General features: G+C 40.4%; 1 protein-coding gene across 3 annotated transcripts in view; it reads right to left on the minus strand.

Annotated features, from left to right (window-relative positions):
• glcci1a (glucocorticoid induced 1a) overlaps positions 1–18,560 on the minus strand; it is a 235,131-nt gene that overhangs the window by 121,137 nt on the left and 95,434 nt on the right. For all 3 annotated transcript variants that reach the window (XM_063043803.1, XM_063043802.1, XM_063043801.1), the window contains exon 3: positions 9,137–9,226. In XM_063043803.1, coding sequence (XP_062899873.1) covers positions 9,137–9,226 — 90 coding nt within the window. The remainder of the gene's footprint in view (positions 1–9,136; positions 9,227–18,560) is intronic.

Below are 18,560 nucleotides of genomic sequence, written 5' to 3' on the forward strand. Positions count from 1 at the left end.
CTGAACTTTGTCCAGCAGAGACTTGGGAGGAGCACCTATTTTGCAGGGACTGAAGAAAACAAGTACACTTCAAGTACACATTTTCCAGATTTTGACTGGGTAGCACAAATGTTGAATGTGAGAATCAGTGGCGGTGCAAGAGGTGGGGTAACATGAAGAAAGAGGCAAAATAATAACTTCATTCAGAGTGGTAAGGTGGAAAATCTCACTTGCCAGGCACTGGAATAATGGCACCCGTTAAGTCTTCCTCCTACTCATGTGCTCATTGTTTACAACATCCCACCAGAATTTCCAGCACCTTGCTTAGCTAGGTAAATAACATGGCAACAGAAAAAGAGTAGACTCTGCATAATACTTCCTTTGCTTGTAATTTAAACCTTGGGGATTCAAAGCAAGGTTACAGCATGAAAGGAGGCCACTGGACCCATTGATTTTATATTAACTCCATAAAAGACCGATTCCATTTTATTAACCATTTCCAAAAAGGCTTGCAAATTCTCTCTTTTCAATTGCTTACCCAACTCCCTGCCAAACAATGCATATGAATCTGCCTCCACTGCTTTCCCTGCAATGCCATCTACTATGGACTCACTTTCAAGGACTCTTCATCTCATATTCATGATATTTATTGCTTTCTTATATTTTTATTATTATTATTTTCTTTCTCTTTTTGTATTTGCAGTTTGTTGTCTTTTGCACACTGGTTGTTTGTTCATCCTGTTGGGTGGGGTCATTCATTGATTCTATTGTGTTTCCTGCATTTACTGAGAATACCAGCAAGAAGATGAATCTCAGGGTTGTATATGGTGACAAATGTATTTTGATAATTAATTTACTTTGAACCTTAATCACAGTTTTCTAGCTCTTTTGTTAATCACCATCAGTCTAAGTCTCCTGGTTCTTGAATCTTTGCAAGTGAGAATAATTTATCTTCCCCTCTTCTTTCAATACCATTCACAATTAAGTCACTTTGCAGACTCCTATGTTGTAAAGAAAACAATCCTAGCTTCTCAAGTCTATCCTCCAGCTTATGCATTCTTTTTCCTGTCGAAAACTACACATAAAGGAAAATCAATGAGAATTAAGTCTGTCACGTTATATTATCTCTTCCTTGTTGCAAACAGGTTGTTGATTTAAGAAATGTTCAGGCTTCATTAGCTGTGGATGCTTTCTCCATCCCTCTCTCTCTCACACAAACACATGCACACCACAATGTGGGAATTTGAAACCATCTGCAGAAACACAGCGAGATGTATGGATATTATCAATGGCACTCTACTCCTAAGAATATGTGCCTCCTTTGTAATCATTTGCTTGCATTTTCAAGGAAGATGTCATCCCACTTCCATCCTTCCACTCCTGATTACAAATGCTTTAACACTGCACTGATTAGAAGAATGGTTTAGAAACAGGCTCAGAAGAGATGTTCCAATGATAAAGATTAGGCTGCATATCAATGCAGTTGAGTTGAAAAGAACAAAAAATTTCAGTTTCTGCTTACACAAGGAGCATTACAAAACCTGGATTCTATTTTAGTCGATCATATAATAAACTCCCAGAGTTAAGTCAACAAAGTACAAAAGCAAGAAAGAAAATCCATTCCAGATTCTGATCTCTGTGCTATATACATTGTGGGAATAAGATGAGGTCATTTGAAAAACAGGTCTAACATAATTAGTAAACAGTTGTGACATGTTTACAAATCTGTTACACCTGAAAAAATGAAGGCGACGTCATACAAGAACAATACTCAAGTGGCAAGAATAATTTAATTCCCAGATGTGTTGTAGGGAAGTAAAGGACCAAATCCCACACAGTCAGATCAACTGTAATGGCTTGCTTTGCAGAGCTTTCTTATTGGGAATGTTCGGAGAATCACATCTTCCATCACATCACTGATCAGCTCCACTGGTGTCAGAGGCTTTACTCTTCAATCCTACTGCACAGTGAAAAGGACAGCCATCTTGCAGCATTCAAACTTGAATCCATGTGGCAATGAGAACCAACATTGTAGAACGTTCACATTTAAAGAGCAATAGAATTTGATCTTTGTAACTTGATAAGATGCAGGGATACAGCTGCAACTCTGATGCTTTAAAAAATTTTGAAGCAGCGATGTGTACGTCACGAAACTGCTTCCTAGATTACTGCACTATAACAGAGAGATTATTAGAAATCGCGGAGGTGCAATCACAGGAGGGGGGGAGTAAAAGTTCTCACTGTCGAGGAGATAGTGTAAGAGCCATTACAAAGAAGGCATAGCAGTGCCTCTGCTTTCTTAGAAATTTGCACAGGTTCAGCACGTCACTGAACACTGACAAATGCACGGTGGATAGTACCCTGACTGGTTGCATCGTGGCCTGGTGTGGAAATACCAATGCCCATGAATGGAAATGCCAACAAAATGTAGTGAATACTCCCCAGGAAAAGCCTTCCCTGTCACTGAGCATATCTATAAAGAAGGTTGTCACAGGAAAGCAGCATCCATCATCAACTACTCCCACCATCCAGGCCATGCTCTCTTCTCACTGTTGCCATCAGAAAGGAGGTACAGGAGTCTTAGGTCCCACCACCACCAGGTTCAGGAACAGTTATTACCCTTCAACCATCAGGTTCCTGAACCAATGTGGGTAACTTCACTCATCTCAATATCAAGTTGATTCCTCAACCTATAGGCTCACTTTCTAAGACTCTACAACCCATGTTCTCAATATTATACTTCATATTTTATTGTCGCCAAACAATTGATACTACAGCATACAATCATCACAGCAATATTTGATTCTGCACTTCACGCTCCCTGGAGTACAAATCGATAGTAAATATTAAAAATTTAAATTCAAATTACATATTGTTATTAATATAGTATTTGCACAGTTAGTCTCCTTTCGCACATTGGTTGTCCGTCTTGGTGTGTAGTTTTTCATTGACTCCATTATACTTCCTTATATCAACTGTGAGTGACTGCAAGGAAATGAATGGCAATATGGTGACATATACGTAAATTTACTTTGATCGTTGAACTTTGAATAGGGCAGGAGAGATAAATTGCCACAATTGGCTGTTTGGGAATGGATGTAGGGCTAAAGTTATCAAGTCATGGTTGGCTTGGGTGGGGTGGAATACTGTTGAACGGCAAAGGGGGAAACTGAAGGACAGTTTTAAAGGACATTTAGTAAAATCAATGTGGACACTCCAGACCAGTTCACAGTGCCAAGCTCCTGACTCTTGAAGCTGCTAGAGTACATTGCCCTTAAGTTATGACACAGCAGGCTTATCTAGCCTGCGATGTCTGCCTCCGTAAAAGTGAGCTGTGCTATGTACTTAAACATCATGGAATGGTACAGATCAGGCTGACACATACACAGATGCACACATCAGGTCCATCTCTAGGTTTGTACATAGTCTACATTGTGATCAAACAGATATAGTAGGATACACATAACAGTCCTTACATGAAAACAAAGAAAGTAAACTTTTTTTAAAAAACTTTCCCAACTTCCCTTAAAAATGCCTTCCTGTACTTTTTTATCTTCTTGACAGACACTCACTGTTTATTTAGTTTTCTATATCCAGCACATGCTTCCTTGTTTTCTTTATCCAACCCTCAATATTCTGCATTTGTTACCCTTCACTCTGGAGCCAGTTCTGATCAAAGGTCTTCGATTTGAAATAATTAACTCTATCACTACAGATATGGGATGCTTCCAGTATTTTATAATCTGATCTGCACCAAACTGCATACTATTGTCACCCGTACAGAATGATGCTTGAAGCTGTGGAAATCAATTAAGATCATAATATCTTTATGGCTTTCACAATTACAGGAATAATTTGCCCCGATCTCTTGCTGTTTGCTCTTTGAATGTTTCCCATTGTACAGATGTAGGCTTACCTACATGTACTGCCGGTCTATCTCTTGCCAGTTCCTGTCTTATTTTAATGCAACTGTTTTCTCCATGCCTCCTCCTCGCTGCAGATTAAAAATGATTACTTTCTCACTTTCCTATTTCTGATCATTGATCAGTTACAGGAAACGTTAACTTGGTTTCTCTTCCCACAGATGCTGCTTGAACTTTCGAGTTTGTTTCATTGAGAATTCAGAGCATTTGCATTTTTTTTTTGAACTCTTCAATTACTCTCAAAAATGCTGACACATCCACAACCCTCCAACACATTCCAAATGTGCACTACCATCTCCGAAAAGAATAATCATGTAAAAAGGAAATACATTTGATGTTATGTTATATAACTATGCCCCCTGACTCACCTTAAGTCTATTGAACAGAAATAATCAAAGGGTATGGCATGGCTTGTGTAACTTTGTTAGGTCACCCTTCTGAAACTAATAGACACAGCTCCACTGAGCTTGCATAGTTAAGGTTCTTTAATAAAGTAATCATTTCCACAGCTGTCCTATGATTGCCCCCCATTCAAATGTTAATGGGACCCTGATATAGTACAAGTTGCTTGTTGTACAGAGGTAGTAATCGGCGGACAACAAAATGGCAAACTGAGTAAGTATTTTGCATCTGTCTTCACTGAGGAAAACACAAACAGTCTGGTGAAAGTTCCTGGTGTAAGAGGTCATGAAGTGTGTGAAGTTACCAAAACTAGAGAGAAGGTTTATTCCCTGGAGCGTAGAAGAATGAGGGGAGATTTGATAGAGGTATATAAAATTATGATGGGTATAGATAGAGTGAATGCAAGCAGGCTTTTTCCACTGAGGCAAGGGGAGAAAAAAACCAGAGGACATGGGTTAAGGGTGAGGGGGAAAAGTTTAAAGGGAACATTAGGGGGGGCTTCTTCACACAGAGAGTGGTGGGAGTACGGAATGAGCTGCCAGACGAGGTGGTAAATGCGGGTTCTTTTTTAACATTTAAGAATAAATTGGACAGATACATGGATGGGAGGGGTATGGAGGGATATGGTCCGTGTGCAGGTCAGTGGGACTAGGCAGAAAATGGTTCGGCACAGCCAAGAAGGGCCAAAGGGCCTGTTTCTGTGCTGTAGTTTCTATGGTTCTATGGTTCTATGGTTCTTGGGAAACTGAAAGGTCTGAAGGCAGATAAGTCACCTGGACCAGATGGTGTACACCCCAGAATTCTGAAAGAGGTAGCTGAAGAGATCATGAAGACATTAGTAATGATCTTTCAAGAATCACTGGATTCTGGAATGGTTCCAGAAGATTGGAAAATTGCAAATGTCACTCCACTCTTCAAGAAGGGAGAGAGGTAGAAGAAGGGATACTATAGGTCAGTTAGTCTGACCTCAGTGGTTGGGAAGATGTTGGAGTTGATTATTAAAGATAAAGTTTCAGGATACTTGGAGGCACATGATAAAATAGGCCATAGTCAACATTGTTTCCTTAAAGAAAAATCTTCCCTGAAAAATATTCTATGAGCCCATGGTATTATAAAAAAGATTCTACCCTGGATAAAGCAGTGGCTGATTGACAGAAGGCAAAGAGTGGGCTTTTCTGGTTGGCTACCAGTGACTAGTGGTTTTCCACAGGAGTCTGTGTAGGGACCGATACTTTTTACGTTATATGTCAATGATTCGGATGATGGGATTGATGGCTTTGTTGCAAAGTTTGCAGATAATATGAAGATAGGTGGGGGGGCAGGTAGTTTTGAGAAAGTAGAGAGGCTACAGAAAGACAGACAGATCAGAAGAATGGCAAAGAAATGGCAAATGGAATACAGTGTTGGGAAGCGTATGGTCATGCACTGTGGCAGAATAAATGAAAGGCATGACTATTTTGTAACTGGAGAGTAAATACAAAACACTGAGGAGTGAAAGGATTTCGAAGTCCTTGCGCAGGATTCCCAAAAGATTAACTTGCAGGTTGAGTCTGTAAGGAAGGCAAATACGATGTTAACAAACATTTCAAGAGGACTAGAATATAAAAGCAACGATGTAACGTTGAGACTTTATAAAGCATTGGTGAGGCCCTACTTGGAGTATTGTGTGCAGTTTGGGCCCCTTATCTTAAAAAGGATGTGCTGGAACTGGAGAGGGATCAAAGGAGGTTCATGAAAATGATTCCAGGATTGAACAGCTTGTCATATGAAGAGTCTGATGGCTCTGGGCCTGTACTCACGGGGATTCAGAAGAATGAGGAGTGGCCTCATTGAAAGCTATCGAATGGTGATTGGATGTGGAGAGGATGTTCCTAATGATGTAAGAGTCTAAGACCAGAGGACACAGCCTCAGAATAGAGGGGTGTCCTTTTAGAATAGAAATGAGGAGAAATTTCTTCAGCCAGAGAGTGGTGCATCTGTAGGATTCTTTGCCACAGGCAGCTGTGAAGGCCAAGCCTTTCAGTATATTTAAGACAGAGGTTGATAGATTCTTGATTGGTCAGGGCAGGAATGGATACAAAGAGAAAGTATAGATTGGGGCTGAGAGGAAAATTAGATTGGCCATGATGAAATGGCGGAGCAGACTCGACTGACCAAATGGCCTAATTCTGCTCCTATGTCTTATGGTCTTATAAGAGGTTAAATGGAACTCTTTCTATTGTACAGTCAGGAGCCAGGATGGACCTGATAAGTTCACTGGCTTCTTTTAGTGCTTTGATAGCAGGTCTCTGCACACAAATAATTTAAATTTCCATGAGCTACTTACTTTAAATTTGTAACATAATGATTACATGAGTGTGTAAATAATAAGGGAATAAAATTAATCACAAAAATGTTGAATTGAATGTTGTGTTTTTATATATTTTACAATCTTTTTAACAAAATAAATGGGAAGCAAGCTTTTTACAGAAACCAAAGCCTGCTTCAGTGCTATTTGAAAATGAGCTGCATGAGTAGTTGACGGTCTAGTCTTTATAACCCACTTTGCCTCTGGACTTCCTTCATCATCTTGCAGCCACTTACCCACAGTTCTGGTAAACTCTCATCTATTGATCAAAGTGCAAGCAACAACAGCAAACAACTAACTGTCAGGCACTGAAGACACTACTGGCAACACCATCTTGCTGATTCACAAAGATTACTTCAACTTTCTGCCTGCTGAATTGGAGGAATTTCCAATCCAAAGTATAACATTTTGTCTTGTGACATATTCTTATCAAATCTATTTTAAAATTCCATGCATACAAAATCATCTGGAGTAGTACCCACACAGTTAAAACATGTATAAATTTGTTGAGTTCTCTGTTAGCCTCTTTTCTCTCCCAGTGCTTATTCAGAGCATCCCTGATATACCGTCAAGGATTAATTCTCATTTATGGATACTAGGCAGTTTTACAGATATTCTTTTTCTTATTGTATTGAAAAATCCACTCTACATAAACTGCTTTCCAAAGGAAAGTAACAATTCTTAACAGTAGTGAGCTATTGAACATGCTGTAATATGTCTACATAGTCCAAGTCACTAATCAAGCTTGGATGGATGTGTAACATGGGGGGGCCAGGTTCAACAATACAATGAGTGAAACAGAAGACAGATTTTAAAATGGGTACATTAACTATTTATTTAAAAATAAACTAGTGAAACACTAACCCAGGCGTCTAGCTAAACAAGCATTTGACTAAACTACCCAAAACCACGAGACTGGACATTCAGTTATCATTTAATCGATTAGCAGACTTATTTATTATTTTGTGGATACTGTGCTAAACCTTCCAAGTTATAAATCTGAAGAACTAAGCAAACGAGGGGGGCGGAGGGGGTCGCTGTCTACATCTGCGACGCTCTTTCTCAATGATACTTCTGCACTGGTTGCGACTTAAGCCTGAAGAAGGCTCCGTGGATGGCAGGAAACAGAGTGAACCTCTCACACACGTTACCTCTTATACCTCTCAAGATGTCCAGAACTGGAAATGGGTACCATAGTGCACAAGCCAACTAATGGGAAAGAGCAACTGCGAACTTTAAATAGATCAATCAATGACCGACATGGCACAAGTAGTTTTCGACTGGCAAATAAACCGCAATCCAAACAACAGGACATCTTTAGGATCTGAATACTTATCTATTTTGGGATTTCCTTTTGCAACCAAGTGTCTATTTAGAATTCATTTGCTCAGGAATGCTAACAGATTTAACTTCAAAGTTGGTGAATAACAAATTTAAAATGTTGCTACTTTTCTTGAAATTTAAATATATTATTATTATACCTCATTATCTCAGTTACACATAGCAATCTATACCATTTCATCTTTACCAGCACAATACAGCACCATAAAATAGCACATTATTTCTATCAACACACATCAAAGTTGCTGGTGAACGCAGCAGGCCAGGCAGCATCTGTAGGAAGAGGTGCAGTCGACGGTTCAGGCCGAGACCCTTCGTCAGGAATAACTGAAGGAAGAGTGAGTAAGGGATTTGAAAGTTGGAGGGGGAGGGGGAGATCCAAAATGATAGGAGAAGACAGGAGGGGGAGGGATAGAGCCAAGAGCTGGACAGGTGATAGGCAAAAGGGGATATGAGAGGATCATCTGTCCAGCTCTTGGCTCTATCCCTCCCCCTCCTGTCTTCTCCTATCATTTTGGATCTCCCCCTCCCCCTCCAACTTTCAAATCCCTTACTCACTCTTCCTTCAGTTAGTCCTGACGAAGAGTCTCGGCCTGAAACGTCGACTGCACCTCTTCCTACAGATGCTGCCTGGCCTGCTGCGTTCACCAGCAACTTTGATGTGTGTTGCTTGAATTTCCAGCATCTGCAGAATTCCTGTTGTTTACATTATTTCTATACTTGGTCAACCTGATGACTTGAAGTCCATTCTCAACCAACTGTTTCAACTCTACCAACTAAGAACAGTTTAGAACAATTGATTAAAGCTCTCATTGCTGATGTTCATCCATCTGTACTTAACAAAACAACCCCTGTATTTATGCTTGGAGAATAGGGTGAGGATCAATGGAACATACCCCAACCAAAAGGCTAGCTACATGGATGACTCCACAGGGTAACCAATTAATGCAGAAGGTCGCCTTTTCTCCTAGAGACTGTAAGAAACCAACTTTGAAATAATGACTGCAACTTTCTTTGACCAACTATTCATATTGATAGTACCCTAAGCCAACTTCAGGATCTGAAAAACAAAACTGTACAGATACATTTTGATTCATTGCCTGGCTTTAAATTTAATGCTACTTCTGAACTACCTGCTCCTTACCTCTTTCAGCTGATCAGCACTTCCCCATGAAGCAGAGCGCTGATGTGTGGTTTTCTTCCCTGTTCCTTCATCTGACCAAAAGCTGGGAGTCTGAAAGGTAAGAAAAACAAAGCAATTTTTTTTTTCCAAAAAGGACTTCAGCTCAACATCAGCTGGTCTGCTCCCATCAGTACCGATCTCACACGGGTACCCACAAAAATACTGGAACAATTCCTGTTGAAGTAATAACTTGATATCTTCTTTCCCACTCAGTGCACAATTTTTTAGGATTATATTCATGTGAATCCAGGTGCATATGTGTATCCAAATTACAGTTTTCCTCTTAAAATCTTTGTTAGTTTGTAATTTCCTATCAACATACACAGTCCATCAATATCAATCTTGCCCAACTGACAGGTACTTAACCATTAAATGAACATAGAATCTCAAACTAAGCTGAATTTGGAAGTTTAAAGATTGAACATCAGCTTTTAAAAGCTTCACAATGTACAAACATTAATTTGTCAGTATAAAAGCACTGGTAACCAGGTCAAGAATGGAGTGCTGGGGTGGGGCAACAAAGAGAGAAACTGCACTGAGGTGGCAATTACATAATACGTCCCAACAATTTCAATAATGAGCAAATACATTAGTTGCCACTTTGCTTCTGCTTTTCAAATGGATCACACAGTCATTCAAATATTCAGCAACAGAGCACCCAAACTGCTGAGATGCCTTAAAGTTGTCACAGCCGGCGGGGATAGTGCAGATAAGTTCCCACTACCTATTAAATGCTCCCAATGGCGTGTGTCTTGAATAGCTCCTGGCCTTCAGGTGTGGATAAGCTACTAAGCCTGCTGGAACCATTCCTACTGCAGGAGAAGGGGTTAAAAGAAAGTTACTGGCAGCTTAAAAGCAGTAGGTCCAGGAAAATGGGGTCTGTCAGCCATGGTTGGCAGCTCATCTAGAAGGAAAGCTCTGATCTCAAACTTCCGCTGTCTTGCAGCTATACTCATTTATAGGGAAAGCTTCAGGAGTAAATCATGAGGATGCTTAGCATGAGGAAAAGTTGGAGCTGGAGTCCCTAAGACTGAACTATGTATAACGCTGACCGGCAACGTCTGCAACAACGCCGCTGCCACACTGTATTGGTCTCTGCTGTTCCTTTGGATTCAGCAGCAGCATGGAGAAGGGAGCCTGCTGCATAGGCAACAGCTTGCTCTCCATATTGTACCGCCCTGGCTCGCATATTGATACTGCACCAATAAAGTAGGCAGTTATGATACAACATCCATGGTTAGCCCCAATCAACAGAGGGTTGTCTGAGGCTACTGAAAGCCAATACTGGAAATACATTAGTTTGGGGAAAAAATGAGTATGTTTAATCTTTTGGGTGAGGAGAAAGATTAGAGGTTGAAGTGAGTCAACCACTTCCCCTGAGCAAGGGTAAGGCATAAACTAAGCAGATGGCAGAAAAAATAATGCCTGTAATCTTCTCAAAGATAGCTCAAAGAAAGTTATGCTCAGCATGATCCCAATATGTACAGAACTCTTTCCAACTAATGGTAAGAAAAATAAAAAAGGTGCACTGTGCACCTCTTCATAAAACAAATCAAAATCAGGCAAAGAGGAAGTATAGTTTCTACAAAATTGTATTGTATATGCAAGACAGATTCAAAGTACAAGTCTGAAGACAATGGAACAAACTCTAAATATGGCAAGATGCATTCTTTTAATTAGGACTTCATGTTCCAGATGAAGGCTGGGTTATAAAATGCAAACTTGTGTTAACACTATTTCAAATAGTGCTGCATAAAGTAGTACAAGCAAGGAGTACTGCAGATGCTTGCAGTGTTCATAAAACATGCATAAGAAGATAAATAGAGAATGACCATCATTAGGGAGAAGAGAGCAAGGGGGAAGGGAGTGACAGAAAGAAAAGGGAGTAAAAGAGAACAGCAGAAAATAAAAAGGAAGATTGCACACTGGACAAGATTAACTTTGAGCAGCATTTTGTGACTGCTACCAAATTAATTTCTTTTTCCATGATGTTTTCATATTATTCTTTTCACTAAGTAGCAGGCCATTTGGCCCATTAAGTTCCATATGATCTCCGAGCATTTCCATTGATTCTCTTTCCCCAGTTGCCTTTATCCCTTTAATCTATTATCTCACAAGTGCTCATCAACTCTTTACCCAATAAGCCAAGGATAATTAACTGCAGTTAATTATGCCCCCAACCAGCACATCTTTGGAACATGGGTGAAAACCAGAGCAATTAGTTTTGACTCAAGCCACTACAGGGAGAAGTCAACACAGAATCAGAGGTCAGGATCGAGCCTAGATCACTAGAGTCTCTGAATTTTTGGCTCACCATGTCCATGCTGATCATTGGACTCATCTACACTAGTCCCATTCACCTAGATCTAATCTGCTGCCACACAATTCTCTAAAATGCAATGCTTGGCATATACTGGAGACCAGGCTGTGCCAGACCTTATTCAAATATTTTCATGCAATTTTTATGCTGGGGTGGTGGGAAAGATAGCTTTTAGTATTTAGCTGGGATTCCTATCCCACACAGAGCCAAATGCAAGGACAATAATACCTCACACACTATTCTAATAGACAGCAACATTTAACCACCTCTATACATTGTGTGAGGTTTTGCTAATGGAGGCTGATTGATAAGATGGAAAACTATTTTCTCCAGCTGCTTATTTGAGATTAAAAACAACAAGAATATGGTTCAAAATTTCAAATACTACTGTAAGCTATTAATAGAAAAGTGCAGTAAAAGCTATCAACCAAAGCAGGAAGGAAACAAAAATTTGTTAAGTACTTATGTGAAGTGCTGTTTGGAAACAGCAAGCCCACAGAGACTTTTGGTGTGCAGAACAGCAAGGCTATACAAGGGACTTATGAAAAAAAAGTTATTGCCATGGATTTTGGAAAATAATTATTTGTTGATGGTGCACATAAATATAGAACATTTGACTGTGTGGTACTACAGGCTACTTCCCTTCCTTAGGATAAACCCAGCTCCTCCTCAGTTCTGTGGCTCCCAGATAGCTAAAGTCCTATACAGGATCTTCATACTCAACTGAGAGCAGATTGATGGGGGCAGTGGGTGGGGAGCTTGAGAGGCAGTGTAGCTTTCTGCCATTTTCTCTGGCCTTCCAACAAAAATACCAGGTTTTCCATGCCCTGCCTGCATTTTATGTAGTGCTGGTTCAGGAATTGCCAATAGGAAGTAAGGAGGCAGCATTTTTAACCAGAAGACTTTCTTTGAAACAGTTCCTTTGTCTCTCGGGAATCCTCTGCCTTGGAACTTGGAGGGGCTTGTCTGCACTGCAAGTCTGGAGTCAGACATATGAACAATGTGGGACAGCTGAGTACAGTTAGGAGTTTCAATGCCGCAGGTATTTATCTCTGAGAGCTTGATGATCTTAGTGATCCCATAGAAGAAAGGAATGTTTATGAAGACAACATTAGTCATATCTCTCCTGTTTTTCAAAGTCCTGCTATAGGGTTTTCAGTATCTTTGATGGACACTGAAGAGCACTGACCATTTCTGCCCAGCTCTGTGCTGAGTTTGTAGTTTTAATTTTTGAATACTTTTCCTCCCTCCAGGTGACCAAAGGCACTACTGATATAAAAGAAAAATTGACAGATTTCATCACTTATATACAGCTTACAAACAGGGAGCCTTCCCAGAGCAGATTGCAAGGATTGCAAGTCAGAATTGGGAACCTGATTGTCCCTACACTCTCATCCTTCTCCAGATTTGGCACCATACCTACTGATGACTGAACTTCATCCCTCCGCCCACCAATCATCTGGGGGGGGGGGGTGGAGGAAGAAACTTCCATCTGACTGGATTGGTGATTGGTCAGTGCATGAAGGGATATGGGGAGAAGGCAGGAAATTGAAAAATTGGATCATCCTTGATGAAATGGTGGAGCAGACTCAATGGGTCAAATGGGCTAATTCTGCTCCTATATATTATGGACTGGACATCACAGACATCCCTACCACCGCCCCCCCCCCCCCACACCCCACTAATTAATCACTTTCAGCCAAGCTTTTCCCCAAACACCACACTCCTTTTACAATCTATGACCCTCAAAGCCATGGTCTTCTCCTTCACGCTACCTCATACATGGCTCCAGATGAAAACAAGTCTCTTCTTTCACACATTTAATTCAGTAGCCACATTCTGCAGCCTACAACCAAAATGATAGTTGGCATTCTTCATCATGTTTAGTTAACAGCTTCCTGCAAGCACCTAGGTAATTCTATGTTTGCCGTAAGTGGGAAAGTCACAAGAAACGTTTGACTTCTAATAAGGGGACAGGTAGTAGAGCCACAATTGTGCAAGTCGTGGCCCCAGGTCATCAAAAGATTGAAACCTGTAATAAATACACAGATAACAATGCAATTCAGAGCAATATATTAATGAGCGCCACTCTGCCCTTTCACATATGGTGTACACATGAAGAGGATGGTTGTGAATGGTGAACATTTATAGTCTACCTGAAAACATTCCAGAAACGACTTCTAGCAGTACTAAGGAAAACTACCTTTTTCCATTGTTGTGCAAAATCTGCATTAGAGAAATAGTTTAATTTGGGTGAATTGGTCCATGCTGCTATTTGGTTCCACACTATCCTTTTCTATTTAAACCTGTTGTTCGATTGCTACTTCCCCTGTGTGCTCAGCCAGTTGCACACAAATGCACTCTTACCTATTGTAAGAACAAATTCCACATGCTGGCTAAAGAGTTTTCCCGTTTCTTTGTGGATTCACATTAACAGCCCCTGGTTTTGGTTTCCTGCTTGATTAAAAACATATTCTCCATGGCAAATTATCCATTCTACTGATAATCTTAGACATTTTAGGTCACCGCCTCACTCTCTTTTCAAGAGAAAATAGCTCCACCCTGCTTAATCCTACCATAGTAGTTATAATCTTCATTCAGATGCCAATAAAACATGGGAATTTTGTGCCCCGGAGAACCATAAGTGTTCAGTATTAAGTGTACGCAAGCCCAAAATCAAAAGATGTTTTTGGATTTGCAAGGAAACAGTGCACCACAAGGCTATGTGCTTTACCCTGCTCTACTCACTTTACACTTATGACTGTGAGGCTAAGTACAGCTCCAATACTATATTTAAGTTTGCTGACAACACCACTGTCACTGGCTGAATCAAAGGTGGTGATGAATCAGCATATAGAAGGGAGACTGAAAACCTGGTTGAGCGGTGCCATAACAACAACCTCTCACTCAAGAGCAAGACCAAGAAGCTGATTATTGACTTCATGAAGAGGAAACTGGAAGTCCATCAGGCATCCCTCATTGGAGATCGGAGGTGGAGAGGGTCAACAACTTTAAATTCCTCAGTGTTATCATCTCAGACGATCTGTCCCGGGTCCAGCATGTAAATGCCATTACCAAGAAAGCTTGATACTTGTATTCTCGTAGAGGTTTGCAAAGATTCGGTACATCATCTCAAACTTCGACAAAATTCTATGGACATGTGGTGGACAGTATATTGACTGGTTGCATCACAGCCTGGTAATGAAAATACCAATGCCCCTGAATGGAAAAGCCTACAAAAAGTAGTGGATACAGCCCGGTACATCAAATCCATCACAGGTAAAGCCCTCCCCACCTATTAACACATCTATGGTATGGGGGACACTTGCAGGAAAACAGCATCCATCATCAAGGATCCCCACCACACAGGGTACGTTGTCTTCTTGCTGCTGCTATCAGGAAGGTGGTGCAGGAGCCTCAAAACCCACATCACCAGGTTCAGTAACAGACATGACCCCTCAAACATCAGATTCTTGAGCCAGAGGGGATAACCTCACTCAGCCCACCACAACCTCTGAACTCACCTTCAAGGACTCTTCATCTCATATCCTCGATATTTATTGCTTATTTATTTATTATTAGTATTTTTTTTAAATTCACACAGCTTCTTCACTTTTACACACTGGATGTTTTTCCATCCTGCTGCGTGGTCTTTCAGTGATTCTATTGTGTTTCTTGTATTTATTGTGAATGCCTGCAAGTAAATGAATCTCAGGGTTGTATAAAGTGACATATATGTACTTTGATAATAAATTTGTTTTGAACTTTGAACGTGCAATTTAATTCATTCCGATAATATCAAGAAGTAGATAAATAGCCTTGACAATGTCTCGTCTGTAGCACTAAATTCACATGCTCCAGAACTGAAGAGGCAATTAAACCATTGCATTACATGTATAATACTAGTGTTTGCAAAATAATGTGGAAAATAAAAGTAGGACAAATTCAATCCACAATGGACTAACCTCAGCCTTCTGCACTGAGGAAAAGAATCAAGACCTTCCTGAAATGTACTTCCTTGCCAATAATTTACTCATGATCAATCAAGTTAGTTTTTAACCAGCCTTGCTCACTTGGCTCCAGACGTTGGCCATCATTCTCACCCCACCCATCGCAAATTCCTTCCGAGATAACACCATCACAGAAGGCAGCCTCCAACCACTGTCTGACTCCAAGTGATACCAAGAAATAGCCAACTGCGCTGGATCCTACCATGTCTGTGAACACACAACATTCCAATTGCAATACTGAACACCTATGCTGCTAGGAATAGGTCCTTGATGGTGCGAATGTGCCTCATTACTGTACGACGTTGTGAATGTACACCATTACTGTAAAACATTATGCTAATTCTTGCACTACCATCTTATCAACGTGAACTTGGAAATCTTGTAAATCTTGTCATCTTTGACTTGGAAAACTTGTACATCCTATTTTTAAGGTAACTTATTTTTTAATCTTCTAACATTTGCATATCTGTGCACTCGGAATGCTACTGTGACACTGTAATTTCCTTTGGGATCAATAAAGTATTTATCTACCTATCTATCTGAGATCTAGCTGTACTTCTAACCAAATTGATTACAGTATAGCTACAACATTGGCCAAAGTAGAACTAGTCAATGCAAGTTAAGGAAAAGCTTTCCAGTAGGTGCACTACCAAACTTAAAAGAAAATATTTGTGGTTATTGGAGGTCAATCATTTCCACTCCTCGAATATAGCACAGAAACTCACAAGGAACATTATGAGGCCAAACCAACCCAGAATCATGGGAACAGGACACCTGAGCTGATTCTCCCATTCAGTCAAATCTTGACTGACTGTAGCCTAACTTGATTTATCAGGCTATTCCTATATTCCTTAATAAATTTAGTTAACATAGATCTCCTATTGATATAAAATGAAGGATTGACCCAACATTAATTACAATGTTTCTAATTCACCAATCTTTGGTGTTTAGAAGGGTTTCTAAATTAAACCTGCGCAGGATTGGGCCCCTAGCTCTACACCCATTTGAGAAGAACCTTTTCTCTCTACTTATAAAATAAAAGTTCCCTTTATATGTTAAAAACTTCAGTCAATACTCTTCCTTGAAGTGCAAGCTCAGTTTCTATATTTCTCCTGGATTTAATGCTTTGAGTCCAGGTATAACTGTAGGCACTCTCCAAGGCCAACATATCCTGATGAAGGGCCTTGGCCCAAAACGTAGACAGTTTATTCATTTCCACAGCTGCTGTCTGACCTGCTGAGTTCCTCCTGCATGTTGTATGTGTTGCTCATATCCTCTGTAGGCGTGATGAACAGCAACGTTCATGATGTTCCAGGCATAGTCTAAATCATGGCATTGCACAACTGCAGCATAACTTGTAAAGCCATATAGGGCAAAACTAGCTCCATGAACTTCCCATGCATAAAAGTACCCACCACATCCACCACAGGTGCACCAAGAGTGCAGTGTCTACCATTTGTAATTTGTACTTTCAGCGAAAAGACTTGTAGTTTCTGGCCGTGTTGACACTGGCCCATCCTAACACAGCGTGTCCTACTATTTCAGTTTTCCAATTATTACAAACCATAAATAAAAGCCAATAAATGTTCTGTCGACAATAAGCAACGTGCTACTTATTCACGGGTTATTTGAAAATAGCACCATAGTCCATAAGCTAGAAATTACAATCACTGCAATCTCCTTTCATGTGGTATGTCAGATACAGCTACTGTGGCAAAGAACATTTTATGTTTAAATAAACAGTACCCTTAGAGTTTATCATGAAAATTTTACAAAAGAACAATCAAGCATATCTAAAAGCAAACAACAGGAATTCTGCAGATGCTGGAAATTCAAGCAACACACATCAAAGTTGCTGGTGAACGCAGCAGGCCAAGCAGCATCTATAGGAAGAGGCGCAGTCGACGTTTCAGGCCGAGACCCTTCGTCAGGACTAACGAAGGGTCTCGGCCTGAAACGTCGACTGCGCCTCTTCCTATAGATGCTGCTTGGCCTGCTGCGTTCACCAGCAACTTTGATGTATGTTGCATCAAGCATATCTAATGTTTTAAAGGAAAAATAATGTTCTATTAAATAGATATGGTTGCAATAGCTGTGAACAAAGAAAAAGAAACTTCAACCACCAACTCAGCACGTTTTGCTTTTGTAATCTTAGTTAAATAGTAAAGCTAAATTCTGCATAATGACTATAGAATGTTAACAAAACTGTAGATTTTTACATTTAATAAGTTAGCTATACAATCTCTGCAAACCTAGAAAGGGAAAACCATCTCCAGATGTGTTGTGGTGTATTAAATTTTGTAAAAATATGAGATGAAAATCAGAACAATTCCAAATGACACTTAAACACTTTGCGAACTCGCAGCATGTAAGGTGTCTGTACAAGTTAAACACTGTAGGTTTGTTAAATGTTTGCTAATAGCGGCTAGATTCTTTCTTGGCCTCAAGGCACCACTGACATGAGAGCAAAAGATCAAAGAGTTTCTCTGTCTCTACACTTCTCTCAATGTTTGTGGAACTCCTAAAGCTATGCTGAGTTAGTGGCATGAGAACAAAAGACCAAACAGTTTGTCTGTCTCAGTGTGTCTCACTATGCTCGAGGATTGAACCTCTATTTATTGAGGCACCTTTTGCCCGGTTCTTGGGACTGCACCTACTCTAACCGATCGTGATTGGTACCTAAGATGGATGCAGAGTGATTTCATGAGTTGGAATTTGAAGTTCCTCCAACAACAGGGACAATCAAGAACCCTGACAACGGCAACAATCAAGTGGAGACTACAAATCACTTCTGGTCAAAATGGCACATGCGTACAACACTCCTTCAGCTGACATCTTCTGATAGATCATGAAAGCATATATTCCACTTCTTTTATGTCTTTTGTTTGATTTTCATCTTGGATGTGATTCTGGAACTGTTGGAGCCTGTGACTGGCCGTTGGGAGATTGTTGGGGAGTTCCAGCGCTCTGCAGTCTCCAAGAGGATTCCAGTGAACAGAGGCAGCGTGCGCGATCAAGCTGGCAGACTGTGGGACAGAGCACACCGATGTTTGAC

The sequence above is a fragment of the Mobula hypostoma genome, chromosome 3, assembly GCF_963921235.1.
Source record: "Mobula hypostoma chromosome 3, sMobHyp1.1, whole genome shotgun sequence".
In the NCBI taxonomy this organism is placed as follows: Eukaryota; Metazoa; Chordata; class Chondrichthyes; order Myliobatiformes; family Myliobatidae; genus Mobula; species Mobula hypostoma.